This window comes from Clupea harengus, chromosome 5 (assembly GCF_900700415.2).
Source record: "Clupea harengus chromosome 5, Ch_v2.0.2, whole genome shotgun sequence".
NCBI classification, from domain to species: Eukaryota; Metazoa; Chordata; class Actinopteri; order Clupeiformes; family Clupeidae; genus Clupea; species Clupea harengus.
In genome coordinates, this window is record NC_045156.1 from 26896290 (window position 1) to 26916130 (window position 19841).

Genomic DNA, 19841 nt, shown 5'->3' on the forward strand with positions numbered 1-19841 from the left:
GCATTCACACAAATTCACTAGTTCACTATTTTAAACAGTAGATGGTGTATTGAGCAATTTTCATGACTCTATAAAAATGCGAATTTTGTCAATATTAACCCTTGCATTGATGTGTTTGATCACAGTACGACCATATCATTAAGTTTACAGCACATTTAAGGGTGCGGTTACACTTTAAATAAATAACTGAATTTTTGTGTGTGATCTTGTAAACCTGTAAATATATCTGAAAGAATAGAAATAGTGTGCAATGACCAGGCCTCCAGTACAAATAGCACTAGTTTGATTCACTCATAGGACACATAAATAATCAAATACAAAATTTGCTGAGATTTCAAAACTATTTTATTCAATGAGAGAACAGACTGTATGGACCATTCACAAGCGCATCATATTGTATGAGTGCTTGTTCATTAGCAGTAGATTCACTCTGCTTCCTTGCCCTGTGGAAGAATTGAGGATAAATTAGGGGAGTACATAAAATTCCATTTTAATTCAATTGTATTTACTGTACATAGCGCCAATAACAATTGAAATTGTCACTAGGTGCTTTAAAGATCCCAGAGCCTGAATCCCCTAGAGCAAGGGCTAATTAACACTATCAAGAGAAATATATATTAATATGCTAACGGAAATATGTTAACTTACCTTGCCAAATTCACGGCTCTTGGCCCTGAGCTTGTTGACCTGGGACTCAGCGATGTCAGCACGTTCCTGAGCCTCCTCAAACTCATGCTGCGCCTTCCTGTGTCTGGACAGGTGAGTGTTGGCTTGTTCCTCCTGTGGAAAGAGGAAATAGGTTTTGGACCAAGCCCTTTTTTGATGAAAAGGTAGACAGAGGCTTCTTGGTGCAAAGTATTTGATTTACATAATTATTTTTACAATGTGATTGTATTTACAGCCGACCAACATTATTGGTGATCGTAATAGGAGTGCATGTATGTCAAATGATTGTTTAAAGAATAGTAGTGTGTGTCATGGAATGTCCATTTGAAATGCACTCACAGCATCCTCAGTCTGTCTCTTGTAGGCCTTAACTTTCAGCTGCAGTTTATCTACCAGGTCCTGAAGCCTGCTTATATTCTTCTTGTCTTCTTCAGTCTGTGAAAAACAAGTTTATTGCTTCGAAAATCTATTTAGCCCACCACATGATGTCAAATTCTTATATTAGAAAATGTTTGTACAGAATTATACTGAACCTGATATGTGAGCTCTTTCACTCTCCTCTCATATTTGCGGACACCTTTCACAGCATCAGCTCCACGTCTCTGTTCAGCCTCAAACTCAGCTTCCAGCTCACGTATCTTTAACATAATTGGACGACCATGAGTAAATATATATCTACTAAAACTAAAACATACTACTGCCAGTATAATCTTTCTTGGTACACATTGCCAGCTATCGTAAGGAACATTGTGCAGGTTTTCAAAGTTTTTAAAGTTATGTCTTAGTCAGTAGCCAGTGTTAGCCACCTCAAATTCATTTGAAGGTGAGATAAACACAACTGCCCTTCCCAGTAGCCACCTAAGCTCTACACTTTGTGCTTAGGCTCTAGGTGAACAGCTTTCACAGTATTGTTTTTGGCAGATATATTGCTGAAATTCAACAATTAATAAGTAAGCTTCCTATTTTAGACTAGGTCGATACTATGCATATTTAAGGTCAGAAGGCCAAGATTTAACCTCATGGATGTAAATATATTTGAAATTGACTTTACATAGCTTATTCAAACGACTTTCAGTCAGTTCCTTGTTGTGAGCGACTTACCCTTGACTCTAGTTTCTGGATCTGTTTCTTTCCACCCTTCAGGGCCAGGTTCTCAGCTTCATCCAGGCGATGCTGCAGGTCCTTGACGGTGACCTCCAGGTTCTTCTTCATCCTCTCCAGGTGAGCACTGGTGTCCTGCTCCTTCTTCAGTTCCTCAGCCATCATGGCAGCCTGAATTTTTTTTTTTAACATTGGTCAGTACATTCTTTTGCCAGGGTTTGTCAAAATGTCAAAATGAATTCATATGGTACATTCAGCCAGGACTTATAATAATAGGAAAAACTATGCAAAATGAACTCACATCAGTGATGGCTTTTTTGGCCTTATCCTCTGCATTTCTGGCCTCTTGGACCGCATCTTCCACCTCACCTTGAATTTGAATTAGATCAGCCTCCAGCTTTTTCTTGGTATTGATGAGACTAATGTTCTATTTGAATAAAAGAAAGAGGTATCACTTTAACTTATTGCAATACAATTATGGTATATGTATATCAACATTATTATATATTTCATATAAAATAAATAATATACTATTTATTGTTATTTTATGTGTTCTGGGATGTTCTCACTTGGGAGTGGAGCATTGTTACACGCTCGCTGGCATCGACCAGCTCCTGCTCGGCCACTTTGCGGCCTCTCTCTGTCTGCTCCAGGGCAGCTCTCAGCTCCTCGATCTCAGCTAGCATTAGGGCGTTCCTGCGCTCCACCATGGCAACTTGCTCTCTCATGTCCTCTTGTCCTCTCAGGGCTTCATCCAGGTGCAGTTGGGCATCCTTCACAATACAATTAGTGTTACTTTTTTATAATTAAAGAACTGAAAAGAAAAAAAATATGAATAATACATTTAAATACCTTGAGATGTCCCTGGACATTCCTCAGCTGTTTCTGGGCCTCAGATGCCTGACGATTGGCGTGGCTTAGCTGAATCTCCATTTCATTGAGGTCTCCCTCCATCTTCTTCTTGATTCTCATGGCATCATTTCTGCTCCTGATTTCAGAATCTAAAGCGGTCTGCATGGAGTCAATCACCCTCTGGCTATTCCTCTTGATCTGTTCCATCTCCTCATCCTTCTCAGACAGTTTGCGTTCAATCTCACCTTTAACCTGCGTGAGCTCTAACTGGACACGAAGAATCTTGGACTCCTCATGCTCAAGAGTTGCCTGAGTTTAAAAAAAATCAGAATAATAGTATACATAATAGATTCAGTTAGTAGAACCTGTCATCCCCAAAATATTAACATCTTTCAAACACTAAACTGAGGTTTTTATCCTGAGACCACAGCGCTCTCACCTCTGCCTCCTCAAGGGAAGTCTGGATTTCTGCTTTTTCTGCTTCTACTGTCTTCTTTCCTTTTTCCAGCTCATGGATGGTTTTACCAGTCTCACCCAGTTGCTCAGTCAAGTCTGATATTTCCTCTGTGAGATATTCATATATGTTTGGAATCAGACAATACATGGTATCTCCAGTATATTTTACCTAATAGTTGTTGAAACATGTTTATACCCACTACTTTGTGGATACAACATCTACATTTAAAAATGAACATCTCAAAATTCTTTTTAATATTGATTGTTTGTGTTCAATCATGCTTACGCTGCAGGTTCTTGTTCTCCCTCTTCAGGGTCTCCAGATGATCCAGAGCCTCTTCATAGGAGTTCTTCATCTTGAAGAGCTCAGTGCTGAGAGAGCGAGCCTCTTTCTGTGCACCTTCGAGCTCAGCCTGGGCCTCCTCATACTTCTGCTTCCATTCTGCCAGGACCTAATTGTGTAATGAGTATTTAATGAGCCTACTTCATATTTTCACTTTGAGTTTAAGTAAATTCATGTATTTAGATTTGTACATAAATAATAATTCCCTTTCAAGATCTACACAAAAACGTTGGCTATAGGATCATATATTATCCAATGCTGAAAGGGGTTTTTTACCTTGTCAAAGTTCCTCTGTTTCTTATCAAGGTTGGCAGCCAGTGTGTTTGCCCTCTCTACATCAATCATGAGGTCCTCCACTTCACCCTGGAGTCTCTGCTTGGTCTTCTCCAGAGAGCCACACTTGGAGTTCGTAGCCTCAATACACTCCTCAGCATCTTGGAGACGCTGGGCAAGCTTTTTCCTAAAATGAATGAATAATTGACAGAAATTGGGATTTTAACGTCCTTTTTGAATGGCTTAACATGATAGATATGGTAGTTATGCTACGATCATGTCTTACTTGGCCTCCTCCAGCTCCTCAGTGCGTTGGATGGCATCAGTTTCATATCTGGCCCTCCACTGAGCCACCTCACTGTTGGCCTTGGACATTCCACGCTGTAACTCAGCCTTGGCCTCCTGCTCCTCCTCAAACTGCTCTCTGAGCAGGTCACAGTCATGACGAGCTGATTGGACAGCATGAGCCAAGGCATTCTTGGCCTTTAGAAAATATTTTGAAAATATGAATCTTCCAAAGGTCATTGTAAGGATGAGGTCAATATATTTAACAGTTAGCTTTAATTACCTTGACTTCCTCCTCCATTTGCCTCCTCAGCTCCTCAATCTGCTGAGTGTAACCTTGCTTGCTTCTGGTGAGCTGAGTAACAAGGGCCTCTTTCTCCTCAAGCTGACGGCCCATCTCACCTAATACATTGTATTGACAGAGATACAAATTACTCTCATTCTGCATTTCAAAAACATCAGCAAGAAAGTTACTTTTTCATCTTTTTATATACATTTACATAACATACCATTTTCGGTTTGAAGTCTGGCTTTTTGTACACTGAAGTCATTCAAGTGACGAACGTGTTCCTCATTCTTGGTTTTGAATTCACTGACCTGGTCATCTAAAGTTCTGCACATCTTCTCAAGGTTTGCCTGTCAAATAAGTTATTTTGTTAACCTCCTTCATTTGACTGTCATTATTGTCATGATATAATCATTTCAACTTTACATTTTTAGACCTTCGCAAAGTCAATTACCTTGGATTTGGCAACCGACTCCATATTGCTGGATAGGTCATCAATCTCCATTTTGTATTCACTCTTCTCCTTTTCCAGCTTTTGCTTGACACGCTGAAGGTTGTCGATCTGCTCACCCAGTTCAGCTACACTGTCGGCCTGCTTCTTGCGGAGAGCGGCAGCAGTAGCTTCATGATGCAGGGTGGACTCTTCAAGATCACGACGCAGCCTCTGGAACTCTGCCTCACGCTTCTTATTCATCTCAATCTGAGCACTAGTGGCCCCACCAGCCTCCTCAAGCCTCTCACTGATCTCCTCAAGTTCCCTGGCGAGATCAGATCTCTGCTTCTCAGTCTTGGCCCGAGCAGCACGTTCAGCCTCGATTTCTTCCTCCAGTTCTTCAATGCGAGCCTGAAAGAAAGGATTTTGGATTGCTGAATATTTCATGCAAACTTATACATCCAGATGAATATCAACATTCAGACTTAATGTAGCACCTGGAGTTCCTTAATCTTCTTCTGAAGCTGAGCTCCCATTGACAGTTCATCTTCAATCTTGCTGAGAAGTTGGCTTGTTTCAAAGTCTTTTCTATTTGAACAATACCATAGTTGTTATGTATCAAATATCTTGTATTTAGTTGCATTTAATTGCATCAATTATAATCGCATTTATTAAGAGGGTTTTAAACAGTGTCTTACTTCTTTAGCTTCTCTTCTGTCTGCTGCTTGTCATTCTCCAGATCCATTATGGATTCCTGTGTCAGTTTCAGGTCACCCTCAAGCTTTCTCTTGGCTCTTTCAAGATCCATGCGGAGCTTCTTCTCCTGCTCCAATGATCCTTCCAGCTAGGTGTTAATAACAATAAACAATGAAGTCAATAATCATATTTATTCTAATACTTTATAGAGGCTCTTCTTTGCTGTACTTACATCATCGACCTGTTGTTCAAGTTTGGCCTTTGCTTTGGTCAGAGAGTTGACTTTGTCTTCCTCTGCTTGGAGATCATCCAGTGTCTGCTGGTGTGCCTCTTGGAGGGCTTTCTTCTCCTTGGTTAACTTAGCAATGATTTCATCTTGGGATGCCATTTCCTCTGTAAGGTTTTTAACCTGTGAAAAAGTAAAAAAAAAAATGTCATGAGATCTAGATTCAGACACAACAGTGGTATTTACTGAAACTTAATGTATGGTGTAAATTAAATGTAAACCTTGTTTTCTGTAGCATGTTTTTCCTTCTCCACTTTGGCCAGGGTGAGCTCCAAGTCATCAATGTCCTTCTTCAGTTCAGAGCACTCATCCTCCAGTTTCCTCTTCTTGGCAGTCAGCTCAGCGTTGATTTCCTCCTCATCCTCCAGCCTCTCAGTCGTCTCTTTGAGTTTGGCCTCCATCTGGATTTTGCTCTTAATGAGACCCTCACATCTCTCCTCAGCATCTGAGAGGCCATCTGATTCCTATAGGGAAATAAGCAGAAGAAATAAGTGGATTACAAATATAATCTTAATCTCAAAAGACTAAACCCTTTTCACTGTAATTTATGAAATGTTGACTCACAGATGCCACTTGCAGTTGCAGGTCATTTTTCTCTTGCAGTAGAGAGACCATCTTCTCCTCAAGATCCTTCTTCTTGGCCAGGGCTTTTTCAAGGTCCAATTTCATTTTCTCAAAGTTCTCCTTCATTGCTGCCATTTCCTTCTCAGTTTCAGCACTCTTCAGAAGAGGCTTGATCTTGAAGTACAGCTTCATCCATGGCCAGTGTTTCACATTCATGAATGAGCGGATGTTGTACTGTATACTAAAGATGGCCTCTCTATAAGGATAAAAAGTATTTGAGTTTAATTCCACATGAAATCAGCTTGAGTCGTTTCAGCTTTTGTGATGACTATAGTCATCCTAATTTTATATTTTGTTACCTCCTTTCCATCATCTTGAGAAACTCCTTCCTCATAAGGAAGGCACGGCAGAGAGCCTGAGTCATTGTGACCAGAGATGCCAGCTTCTCATCTCGCATCTCCTCAAGGGTTCCCAGCAGACCAGCTTTGAAGAACACCTATGGACAAAGGATCTTTACATACTTAAAAACACTTCAAAATAAGTCAAGGAGCAGGTCTCTTGGGACAGAGTTCTAAATCCTTTACCTTGGTGTGTCCAAACTTGTACTGAGTGCGATCTACATCTATGGAGCCCAAGAGTTTCTCTGAGGCCTTCTTGTTGTCAATGAATTGTCCGTCTGGGATGACACTGGCATTCAATACTTTGTATCTAAATCACATGTAATGAAGGAATAAGAAACAATAAGGGAAACAATAAACATATTCTGCTTCAAATGTAAATGACTGGAGCAACAGGTGGTTTAATTTTAAAGTAAGATGTATATCCTATGATGTACCTCTGCTTGAAGTCAGCATAAATGATTCTGCTGGGGAAGCCCTTTCTGCAGATTCTGATGCCCTCCAGAACACCATTACACCTCAGCTGGTGGATGACCAGGAAATTCTCCATCAGACCTAAAATTGGAAAATGTTAATACTGCTGTCTGTTGATAACGTGCCTTACAAGACTGGAGACAACTGGAATGTGAACAGAAATGTGTTTAGACTGCACAGCCAACTAGTCAGTAAATGTGTTTAGACTGCACAGCCAACTAGTCAGTAAATGTGTTTAGACTGCACAGCCAACTAGTCAGTAAATTCAGTGACTCAAACCTGGAGTCTTTGATTCATTGGGAATCAGACAGCGCACAAAATGAGGGTGGGTGCTCCTCAGGTTGCTCATCAGCTTGCCCAGGTTCTCCTGCAGAATAAAGGATTTTAAGTTCTCAGTACTAAGTACAAGGTCCTATAATCAGTCTTCAGCCATTCAAAAAAAAAGTAACATTATCAAATTGTAATCTTCAACATACCCTAAACAGAGCAGACACAGTCTGGAAGGAACCACCCTTCTTCTTGCCTGCTTTCTTGCCGGCACCATCACCTGTTTATTACCATTAGAACAAAAGTCATACAACATCTATTTACTAAACCATTGCAGGTTGCAGTTTGCATTGCACCCAGTCACAAAATGAAAATCCAACTATAAACAATCAGATCAAGCATATCCTCTGTTTAATTTGTACTGGATATTTAACACTAACAGAATGCTACCTGCACTGAGTGGCTATCAAGAAAGACACTGCGTGTCCCACAGAAACTGTGGCTACCCAACATATATGACTCAAAGTCAGACGTAAACTGAGCCCTGCTGTAAATCATGTTCAAAATGATCTGTACCTTCAGCACTATGAGATGCATACAAAAGTGCCAACAGTTTGACTGAAGACTTCTGGTACAGCTGCACAACAGAGTCATTCAGTGGGTCTTTGTTCTTGTCCAGCCATCCATTGATGTTGTAGTCCACAGTGCCAGCGTAGTGCACCAGGGAGAAGTGGGCCTCTGGTTTACCCTTTACTGGTTTTGGTTTCTCAAAGCACTTGGTTTTACCAAGATGCTGATCATACAGCTTGTTCTTGAAGGTGGTGTCTGAGGCCTTGGGGAACATACACTCCTCTTCAAGGATGGAGAAGATGCCCATTGGCTGTTAAAGAGAGCACATTTTAAAGTTTGACAGTGCACTTGTCTGGTACAGTCCATGGTCCTGTGACAAGGGATGTACTGTAGCTCAGCTTTCTCAGTTTCTGTGTCTCAGCTTTGTGTCTTAGCTTTCACTCATATTTTCAGACAGTGTGTTGGTCGACCAAGAAAATGTTATGCACACTTTTTTTTCTCACTAGGTGTCTGGCAACATTACCTTCTCAATAAGCTCAATGCAGGCAGCCAAGTCCATGCCAAAGTCAATGAACTCCCAGTCAATTCCTTCTTTTTTGTATTCCTCTTGCTCCAGCACAAACATGTGGTGATTGAAGAACTGTTGCAGTTTCTCATTGGTGAAGTTGATGCACAGTTGTTCCAAGCTGTTGAACTGGTGTTAAAATAGGCAAAAACACAGACAAGCTTAGCAACAAACTAATGTGTATGAAGCTGAAGTAATTATATCATTATGAATAGACATTCACTCACATCAAAGATTTCAAATCCAGCGATGTCCAGCACACCAATGAAGAACTGTCTTGGCTGCCTTGTGTCCAGCATCTCATTAATACGGACGACCATCCACAAGAACATCTTCTCATATATTGACTTACACAGAGCCATAACAGAATTGTTGACCTGGTCAGGAGTAAATAACATTATGAGTACATAATAGGGCAAAAAACATTATACATAATATGACATCTTATGTTTTGCAAAGCTGCTAACCTGTGGTACAGTTTGGCTTTTGGTCACAAACTCATTTCCGACCTTCACTCTGGGGTTGCACAGAGCCTTCAGCATGTCAGCAGAGTTCAGGCCCAAGAGGTAGGCGATTTTATCAGCCTCTAAATGGAGTATATTTCAAGAAACATTTAACATGCTTTTGGCCTTCATTTGTCATATGAGCATGCTGTATATATTTACATTTTAAACACACTTGAAATTAACATTTTCCTCACCCTCATTGCCGTCAGGCTCAGCCTGCTCCTCTCTCTGCTTCTGCTTGAACTTCATGGTTCCATGGTGCATCACAGCACCGGTAAGCTTGTAGATGCCCAATTTCTCCTCAGCGGTGAAACCCAAAATATCTATTGCAGTCTGACAGGACGAAATAGTGTATGGTGTTGATTAGATTCCTATTAACTTTGCTTTGCTTAAATTGCACGTATTTGTGTTTTGGTGTCTTACATCTGTAGCAATAAACTCATCCACATCGTTGATACTCTTGACAGTGATTTCACCTTGACTGATCATAGGGAAATCATATGGGTTGGTGGTGATTAGAAGGGCGTCTGAAAACAGAAACGAAGAAAAATATCATGTGACTTCTGAGAGGCTTACACAAACCAGTATTATTAACATTCTATCAGTTACATATCCGTGCTTTATTACCAATCAGCTCAGGCTTGTGTCCCGTCTGAAGCTGGTAGAAGATGTGGTAGCTCCTCTCAGCTGACAGCTGAAATGTCACTCTTGACTTCTCCAGCAGATCTGTAATGTGGCATTTTCAATGAGATGTTATTATTTTGTTACTAAAAAGAGGTTGGATATTTTCTTCACTGCTACTGGAGAATGACCACTCACAAGTCTCAATGTCAGCAGAAGCCAGTTTGCCAGTTGTGCTAAAATGGATTCTGATGAATTTACCCTAAATAATTTGTGACAGAAAAAAAAGATGAACTGCATAATTCAAATAGTAATTACTATTCACTTCACCATTAATTTATTTTAAATACTTACAAATCGGGAGGAGTTGTCATTCCTCACAGTCTTGGCATTACCATAGGCCTCCAGTAGAGGATTGGCTGCAATGATCTGATCCTCCAGTGACCCCTAGAGAAGATGTGAGGCCATTTAGCTATTTAGAAGCTGTTGACCTGACTCCCAATAACTGAATATTTACATTTACAGTTATTCACTTGGCGGACTTACAAGTGAGGAACAACACTCAAGCACCAGCACAGTAGGAGATCTTGCAGTAAGCAGTACGTACTAAATCTACTCAATAAGACAAAGTGCAAGGAGATCAGAATATACATCTGATGTTTCTCCTACCCACCTTCATTTTGCTAGCGCTTTCCGCAGCTTTCTTTCCTCCAGACACTGCAATTGTTGCAAAGTACTGGATGACACGCTTGGTGTTCACAGTCTTCCCAGCACCAGATTCTCCGCTGGGGATAAACAGATGAAAGGAGTATTACTGCATGCGCTTCGTGTAGCTGAAAGGTGAATTATGTATATAATTATCATTGTTATTATGTAATGTTGAAGACACCCTACGTGATCAGGATAGACTGGTTTTCACGATCTGGAAAAGAGAAATGAGCCGACCCTTTTAGTGATCATTCAGACAAATGAGGCTGTAGCCTACAGAGCATCAGAGCTTCTCACGTCACATGACAGGTGGACCTCTGCAATATGCTCCTGAAGCACTTTTACCATTCATCTCACCTTGGAGCATGAACTGGTAGGCGTTATCAGAGATGGAGAAGATGTGGGGCGGAGCTTCAATTCTCTTCTTGCCCCTGTATGCGTTGACAACCGAAGCGTCGTACACTGGGAGCCACTTGTAGGGGTTCACAGTGACACAGAACAGCCCAGAGTAGGTCTGCGAGACAGAACATGTTTTAGTGTCATACACAAGTTATTTACAAGTTATTTATATATTTTACAGATGTAGATAATCCAAATTGTATTTTACATACATAAATCATCCATGCTGCATAACGCTCTTTGAGGTTGTACAGCACAGTTGGCTCATTGAGGTGGGTCATCATGGCCATGTCCTCAATTTTGTCATATTTTGGAGGATTCATGGGGTGTATATCATCCTCTTTGACAGTGAGGACCTGTGAAAATGTGAATTACAAAATTACAACTCATAGACTAATGCTGATATTTCAGACGTGCAGACTCAGTAGTCTGAGTAGTGTCTTAGATTACTCACTTTGTGACACAGAGTTTTGACAGTGGCTTTGCCACCCTCTCTGCTCTGGAGAACCCCTTTAAGGTACATCTCGTCTTTTTCTACCACAAAGTAAGCTGTTTTGGCATCAAATGGTCTGGTCTGGGCCTCAATGCGCTCCCTCTCAGGTTTACGGAGGTAAATGGCCGCTGCGCCGAAGCACTCCATCTCTGCGTCCCCCATCTTCGCTCTACGGTCAGATACAAGTTGTAGGTTAGGTTGTGAACACTATGTGAACATCTTGAATTTCTGAATTCTATCCATCTTTCCAATCTATCCATTTATTTTAGTTTGCTAGGGTTTGCTAATGAGAAGCTTGATTCTGAACTCCCACATGTAAGGCATTGTTGTCTTTTATAATGAACATATTCACTATATTGTTTTTAGCTAAATAAGTTCACATTATTGCTATATTGTTTTTAGCTAAATATGTACACATATTCACTATATTGTTTTAAGCTAAATAAGTTCACATTATGACTAATGCTCACCACTACAGCTGAGTTCCACAATAGCCCTGGGTGTTCCTCGGCAACACCTAGCTTTATAGTTCAAGATAGGGTCAAGAATTTGATCATCTATTTTAATATCTGACCAAACCTGTTCTCTCCCATGACTCATACTGAAGACTGTGTCTTAGTCAAATGAATGAGATGGTCCTTTGAGACCTAACTAATCAGGACGAGGGCACATGCAACCAATCATAGCAATCATCTGCCTGTCGTGTGTATTGTGAGTTCTGAACATGACAAGTTAAAATCACTCCAGTTTACCTACAAGAGGAAAATGTCTCCTGTCATGAAAACGTGCTGACCATAGCAAACTGACCCAATGTTTTTTTTTATAAAATAAGGGTTACACTATATAGTTTTCCAATACCCATACATTTCATATTATGGTAGGACATGATATTTGATCTATCATAATTTACCCTGTTTGATGTCACTGGAGACCTTCTCTGTAGCCTCAGTGTACTAGAAAAAAGAAAAAAAAAGTCTGATTTAAAAGAAAGGGATGCTCAGGGAGTGAGTTTAAAATCTAAAAGCATTAAATGACTAAATCAAAACGCTGTTTCCTTTAGCAATAAGACGGCAAACAACACTACCTTTTTAACCAGCTATTGGTATAATGCATTGAATAGCTACATAACAAAAAGTTTGTGTGATCGCACAAAACAATCAAATCTCCAACTCCAACTCAAGCCACTCACCTTTGCTCTGTGCCTCTCAGTTGCTGGAGTGGTCTGGGGCGGCGGCTTCTTTTATAGTGGCACAAGTGCTTCCTCAGCAGGGTCCTTTTTCTCTACTTGGTCATGAACTTCCTCTGTGGCTGCTTAAGCATCTCCTTCCAGTATCATCCTCCTACTTCAACAGTGATATTATTTTTATCCCGATGATAAATCATGCACAGCATCTCTTAAGAGCTCATTAGAAGCCTAGAGATGACATTACACTTTGTTGTGTTTGGACAGTTCAAGCCATTATAGTTTAAGGGTGTGTCAAGCATTGCTTAGCCTAGCAATGAAATATAATGAAACTATATTTATACAAAAGCATAAATACAGTATACTATATACATACATGGACAAACTATGATTTGTACAATAACAATAACATGTTTTGTTTTACTTATGCGATTACTAGTTACTAGTTAGTGCTCTTAAGTTATATGCATGACCGTTTAACTTTGTTGAATATTTGTATGTTGGTTGTGTGTCAAACAGCAGAAATCTGTACTTCAGACAATATTTTGACCATGCATATGATTACTTTGATAACATTCTTAAATGTTTTCCCAACTAAATAGTGAAAAAGCCATTAGAGAGGTACTGAGGACATGAGGTAAGGTGTACTGACGGATGACATGGACAAGAATATTTCAAGGGGCTTTACTCAAATCTTTTAGTGAAAAGCTGTGAATAAGCTGCTGATTTTCAGGGACCCACGGTCACATCATTGAGTTGCCTCCAGCTTGGGGCTACCCCATCTTTTTAATGTCCCCTGGCACAACAGAGATGCTTCATTTAGCTGTGAGGGAGCCTTAAAATGTCATCCGTGTACTGTTGCATACACGTTTTACATTTTACAAAGAAATAAAAGCCTTACGGATAGACAAGACCGCCAAGGGATTACACTTCACTGTTGCAAAGACAGCTGTGGTCATATCCCTCTCCACCCTCAAAGTGATGGAGTGGGAGAAACATCCCAGGCATCAGCCCTTCTTGAGTCTTTGTGTCCTTGCAGTATGAGCACAGGCTCATCTGTGTCCGTGTGCCCCACACATAGAAATAGAGGCCAGTTGTCTCTTGACCTCTGTCCGGTTCCATTCAACATGCTGCATAATGCATCTTCAGATGTCTGGATACTCTTCGCATTGTCGCTTTTTTGGAATGGATTTTCAACTGTTAATACACAAGGGAGTTGACACATTTGCCGTCAGTAAGGGATGTAAGAGGACTCTCCTGGCAGCTGCCATTGTTCAGCTCTATTTCTGCATTGGCTTAGCATTAATGGACGGCTAATTCACAGCACCGGTCTTTCTGTGTCACTCAGTACAATATTGTGTGCAGGCATCAAGCATCCATTTAAATAGTGCCAGTACAGTAATACATACTTGGCTTAAAACAAGTATGGACTGTAACCAATTTCACAAACCTCTGCATTTCCTTTTAAATGCACCAAATAAATTCAGCTGAATAAAAATGTTGACCTTATGAAATGAGCTACTCTCACTCTCGAGCAGAAGAGTTCAAGACTGGTGCCACAGTATGACCTCCCTTGCATTATTTTGCCAAGAATTTTAAATGTAGCACGCAAGGGATCATGCCATAAGATAGGGAGATTTCACAGACCGTGGAGTGTGTTATCCCTGGGAAAGGTGATCCATTACTGGCAGACAAGGGAGGAGGGCTAAGAAATTCTGAAGAGGTTACATCTGTGATATAATGGGTTGGTTGGTTCAATAAAAATGTGATACCTGATCTCTCCTCCACAGTGGAACATTCTTATTAGGAAAACATACAAATATAGCAACCTAGTTGTTTGTAGTCATGTGGCCATCTCAGTGACAACATGCTGAAGAGGCTTATTGTGTAAATGTAGCTGTGGTGCTCTGGGACTTTGTATTTCAATAACAAACCGATGAGCCCCAACACCTCATCTCTCTCTTTAGCAGCTGCTACCGTTTGAATAGCGTTGAGCGGAGCACGGAAGGCACCACAGCATGTAAGTGGCGTAGTGTGTGTCTGCTTTCTTGCTCAAAATCAAAGGCACATTTTCTGTAATTTGTGTTCTTCTTGTGATAGATATGACTATATTTTATGTTACCATAACTTTCTGCGTAAAGACGTAAGATGCTTGTGAAATCGAAATACAACCAATAACTGTCATATGAATGTCTTGTGAAAACAAAACCCAAGATGATGTAAGTATCCATTTGAGTGGTGATCTGAGTGTCTGAGGCAGAGTGTTGTCATTTGAGGCATGTGTATAAATGGACTGGACTTCATCTGAGAATGACCTTACTACCCTATTGTTATGTGGATGCGGTATATAATCACTGCTCAAAGATCAGATCATGCTCTTTCTTCTTCTCCTTCCCCCCTACCCCCCAGAATTGATGCTGCAAGCAACAGAAGTGGAAGTTGTGATGGTATCAGGTATGTAGTCTCTCCCGCTAAATGTCTCTAACTGCAATTACTGCCTCAGAAGAAGACTGAGTGCTAGATTTCTTTCCCCTGAAACTTGGCACTTCAGTGTTTTATCTATATTCTGGTAACATGGGATGAGACAGCTTTAAAAACCTGTTTGCTTTGGAAAAGGCTTTGGACCAACACAACAATAACAGGCTACACCTTGAACTGGTCAGAACATCAGCTCTAATGATTTGAATGTTCCATGCCGTCTTGCCTGTTTCTGCCATCTCCTTGAAAACTACTTCCTTTCTAAATTTGTTGGATTGCAAAGTTATTATGATAAAGCGATAGAACAATCAAGCTTGTGTGCTCTTGTGAATGACATCATTGCTGGGATGATGGAGGCATACACCTTTTGTTGGTTCCTGCAACCAGACCAAAGCCATGATGACATTTGTGATGACGGGTGATCTTGAGTATTCATGATGGTGATGATCTGGGCACTTATTTGGACATTTGCTGGCTATGCGAAGGTAAAAAAAAAAAAAAAAATCACAACCTTTTTTATTTACCCTATTTTATTTAATATGCAATCTTGTTTTTGTCTGTAAAGATAGTTGTTTACATTGTGTATTCATTTCTGATTTAGTTTTTTAGTTTCTTTCTGCCTGCTATTTTTTTATTGTCTCGTTAATTTAATCATCTGGTTTTTTACATTGCTGGTATCTTTTCAATAGCATTAAGTGTAATAGAGGTGCTGTAAAGATCAAAATGACTACTATGTTCATATTACAACTATCAGGATTAACATACATGACCATTATGTTTGTTTTGCTGTTCCAAAGCAATGTAGCACTAAAGCAGTTCAAGTGCTAACTCGTGTGAGAGGAGACTCTGTATCAGTATAGCTCCGTATAGCTCACATTTAGTGTTAGGACCTATTAACAGTTAAGCAAAAATGAATGATCAGTACAGTTAAAGAGGGTGTTGACGGTAGACAAGTGGAAGGGTCGATCCGTATAACTAGTAATACTACTTATTAATTAAAGAAGTAATACTATTGATAATATGATGGTAATGATTGGTTAAGACCAGTCACCTGACTGGAATGGGGTTACCTGATAGACCAAAAATCAAAGGGAGTCAAACAATAACCCTTGACTGTTGAGTAAGCCTCCTTTTTTTTAGTATTTTTCTTTAGTGTTGTGATGAAGGCTTTCATGAATATGAAATATTTAAAACCTTTTAGTACCAAACAATACTGAATACTGCCCTGAGGAAATAATTTGTTCAAAATGTTAGATAAGTTAAAAACATTCAGTCAGAAAAGCTACATTAATAAAAAAGACATTTCAGTAAGGAGGACATACAGTATGCCAAAAGGATCACTTCTTTAAAGGTTAACTGTTCATTACAATTGCCAGCAGATGGCAGACTCAGACCATTTATAACTCTGAAATGGCAATGGATTGTTCAGACAGACACACATATTTGTTTGTTAATATTTGATCTTCTAAATAGATGAACAAAATGACTCGATAAACTACAACAAAGAAACCTTCTGGAGGATATATGTTACAACAATGTGACTTTCTGATCTTTTAAACTATTCAAATGGCCATAGAGGTAATATAACTACACCATTATCATACCGTCTGTTAGTAATATCAATAATGACTTGCATAGCGCTCTAATCATGTAGCTTAAAGCTTTTTGACACCAAAGACGCCATTACTGGCCAGTGCGAAGACAGTTGGGCTTCCCTCTTGATTTGATTAATAAAACTAGAATTATGTGTATCATTTAGGTTCATACTTGGATGTATTATATGCACAAAACAATGATTAACATAAAAATAAATTTCTGTTTAAAATACAAAGTCTGGGCCAATATCATCAACAGATGTATGATATATAGTTTACTATATATGACAGTATTATTGTTCCGTTCTGATACATGATATACACACATTAACTGATTTACAGTCAGAGAAACGTCTTTGAGAGAATAAAATAGACCTAGGATAGCACTTACTTTAGTACATCCACAGGACTACTGTCTGGGGACTGCCTGAGAGTGGACATGGAGATGGATGTCTTGAGAATCCAGCTCTAAATTGCTGAAGCAACTGTTAATACGTCTGACCACTGATAATAGTTCTCACTCAAGATCTCTATATCCAGCAACCATATACAACTCATGTGGTATAGTATTACTTCTGCTAGACTCTAATGATGAGGTCATATTATCACTTCTTAGTGTGAAACATATCACCATCTCATTTGCTCTTAGGATGCCTTGTTAACTTTGGCTGCAATTTCTCCACATTCTCAACTCCTTTTATATTTGTAGTAAGCTACACTACACCTCTGTCTAAAGTGACAACTGCCTAGGCAATAATTCTATCTGGGCTACTTGAACTCCTTGGTAAGTGAATGTGACCTTGTTGCTAGCACCATGCTTTTCTAGTCTTAACTCATGTGTCTTGACTGACCCTTAAGTCCCCCACTTCCCCCTCGTTGGTGTTGCTGCCACCCTGTGACAAGGCAGGAGAATGTCACACCCATGGCCATCCAGATGGCGGTGAGGTGTGACTGGAGGACAGAGCAGGCCATGTTGTGATTCCAAGAGTTAAGTTGTTATTCTGTGATCTTAAGTTTTATATACGTCCTCAACAGGGTAGACGGTTGACATAATCATGTGTTATGGCAAACATCCCCACCACCTGCCTTGAAATCTATGTCCAAAAACAGACATGTCACTGAATATAAAATATTGTATGTACATATATATGTCAAATATTTTATGATATTTTTGTTGTTTTGTATTATTTGCTTTTGTCTTTCTCTTTTTAATGTAGGCATTTTAGGGGATGAACCTCTGCTGACCCAGGCTTATTTACTATGATGATTTGTGACATTTAATCAGTAGGATGAGGTACGGCCATTGTTTTTTTCCTCTACTCATTTTGTGCTCAGCTGATAAATGCCTGACATGTTCTGCCTGCAGGGTCTCCTCTCTAATTGGGGACTGTCAGCTGTGTCTGTTTGCAAGGCAGTGCTCCCAGGCCTTAGGGTCAACCACTACAATGGTGAGTTATTATGGAGCTGATCTTTGACGTGGTTAATATACTGCTTCTGTTTCTATTCATTGCACATAACAGAGAGCTACTTTGGGTATCTTTATACCCTTCACACACAAAGCTCAACTGCCTCCTATACATGATTTTGTAGCAGGAATAGGCTGATTTGGGCTGATTGGGAGGATTTGAAGGAGCATGGACTCCATCAGGTCAAGCTTGAGGGGATGATTTAGAGGAGCTATGCCCTATCGCTCTCTCTCTTCTGTCTTCAACAGTGCACTGTACTGTACTACACTAACCTATCAGTGACATACGAGTAATGCGGCCTATTTAGCAAGATGGCTGCTCCAGCTCCCTGTTTTCAGGGGCAGGACAAGACCTGGGCATTTATGATCCCCCCCCCCCCCACACCAATGTATGTAAATAAATATACATAAGATAACATCCAATGGTGTTCACTCGGCATTCAGAGTCATGTTCAGTCTGCTCTGAAACTAAAATAAAGAAATACACTGATGCTGGTAGTAGAAAATGAACAAGACAGATAAACTAGTTCACATGTACAATAATATTACAAATAGCGAAGCTAAAATGGCTTTCAACCAATACTGCTACACAGTGTAGCATTGATTCTATCCAGGACATAGACGTTAACTAGCTGTCATCACCCGAACCTAACTTTGGCACGTTAAACCGCTTTGTCAACAGCTCTGTCTTAATAGCCACATTCTTAAAATACCCTGGCCTGTAGATTGATAATGTAATCAGCTGCCGGAAGTAGCAGGTGCATGTGCTGTGGAAAAGGGAAGAAATGGTAGTAAATTTGGCAGGGGTGGTGCTGGGTGGGCCAGGACTCAATGGCCTCAAGGGCTTTGGCCAGAGAAAAGGAATGAACTCAAAGTGGTGGTGTCAGATAACCAATTACATCACCTAAAAGATTCTGATGTGATAAACAAGTCATCACTTCACAATTCCCCCAGAGATTTTAGAGATCTTAGAACAATGTTTGCCAGGTGACCTTAGGTGACCACACTATCCTTGCACATAAAAAATAGCCTAGGAGGGGTAGTGTCTCCTGTGCCCCTTTCACAAGCATTCATCGTGCTCACATGTCCCCTGATGGTACAGTCAGCAGGGCCAGGGCCAGGGTCAGGGTCAGGGTCAGGGTCAGGGTCAGGGTCAGGGTCAGGGTCAGGGCTCACATGTCACCTGATGGTATTTTCATGCACTTTGCCAGTGATATGCATTTTCAGAACATTTACTTATTTGATTTCTCTACAGTAAAATGGCTATAACGTTTGCAAAGCGCTGTATGTCATAAATGAATTTAATTGATCCACCCAACCTTTCCAACTCATTCTACCTCCGTTTTCACCTTTTTCATTTTTATTTGTTTATGAATCTGTGTAGGGTACAATCTTCCACAATAAACCAAATATAGACCCATTTGATATTAAGACATTTAGAATTGACCCGTAAGATACTTCAAGTTTTGTGGTATTAGTTTTGGTCAAAGGTTGCATTAAGAGAAAAAAGTAAATGTGAACTTTGCATGAACACCTATAGGTCAATATCTGGATTGTTTATTTTTAGTTAGATAGAAATAAATATTCATGTTACAGCTGAGAGAAATACATGTGCAGAGAGCAACAGTTTTTCACACTTACCTACCTTTCTTACCTGGTGAATCACTGTATCCGCAAGGAATTGATTGACTTTTAAAGTTTTCCATGAACTCAATCTAGTTCATGTTCAAGTTTGCCATCTTTGAACTCAATCACAGAAATACTTCTCAGCTGTTCTGAAATGACTTGGAAATAGGAATAGGAAAAAGCTGGGTCCTGTTAGCCCAATGTTGTGATCAGTAAATAGGTCAATCCTGGTTGGGTCAATATTGTGTGTTT

The 19841-nt window shown here is 40.0% G+C and overlaps 1 protein-coding gene across 1 annotated transcript; it reads right to left on the reverse strand.

Annotated features, from left to right (window-relative positions):
- Positions 1-425: 425 nt before the first annotated feature.
- Positions 426-12589, reverse strand: myhb (myosin, heavy chain b). Its single transcript, XM_042707891.1, has 40 exons — positions 12153-12589; positions 11197-11411; positions 10962-11107; positions 10708-10864; positions 10537-10564; positions 10316-10427; positions 9997-10089; positions 9841-9904; positions 9649-9747; positions 9445-9548; positions 9216-9354; positions 8983-9101; positions 8743-8892; positions 8474-8644; positions 7957-8260; positions 7590-7660; positions 7393-7480; positions 7077-7194; positions 6826-6949; positions 6601-6737; positions 6242-6497; positions 5899-6141; positions 5624-5800; positions 5394-5539; positions 5193-5283; positions 4717-5106; positions 4486-4612; positions 4260-4378; positions 3978-4174; positions 3695-3878; positions 3362-3527; positions 3059-3183; positions 2620-2928; positions 2337-2540; positions 2069-2194; positions 1768-1938; positions 1200-1304; positions 1006-1101; positions 649-780; positions 426-443 (listed from the first exon to the last, which is right to left on the reverse strand). The coding sequence occupies exons 2-40, from the start codon at positions 11402-11404 to the stop codon at positions 426-428; spliced, it is 5814 nt and encodes a 1937-aa protein (XP_042563825.1). The 5' UTR covers positions 11405-11411; positions 12153-12589.
- Positions 12590-19841: the final 7252 nt, after the last annotated feature.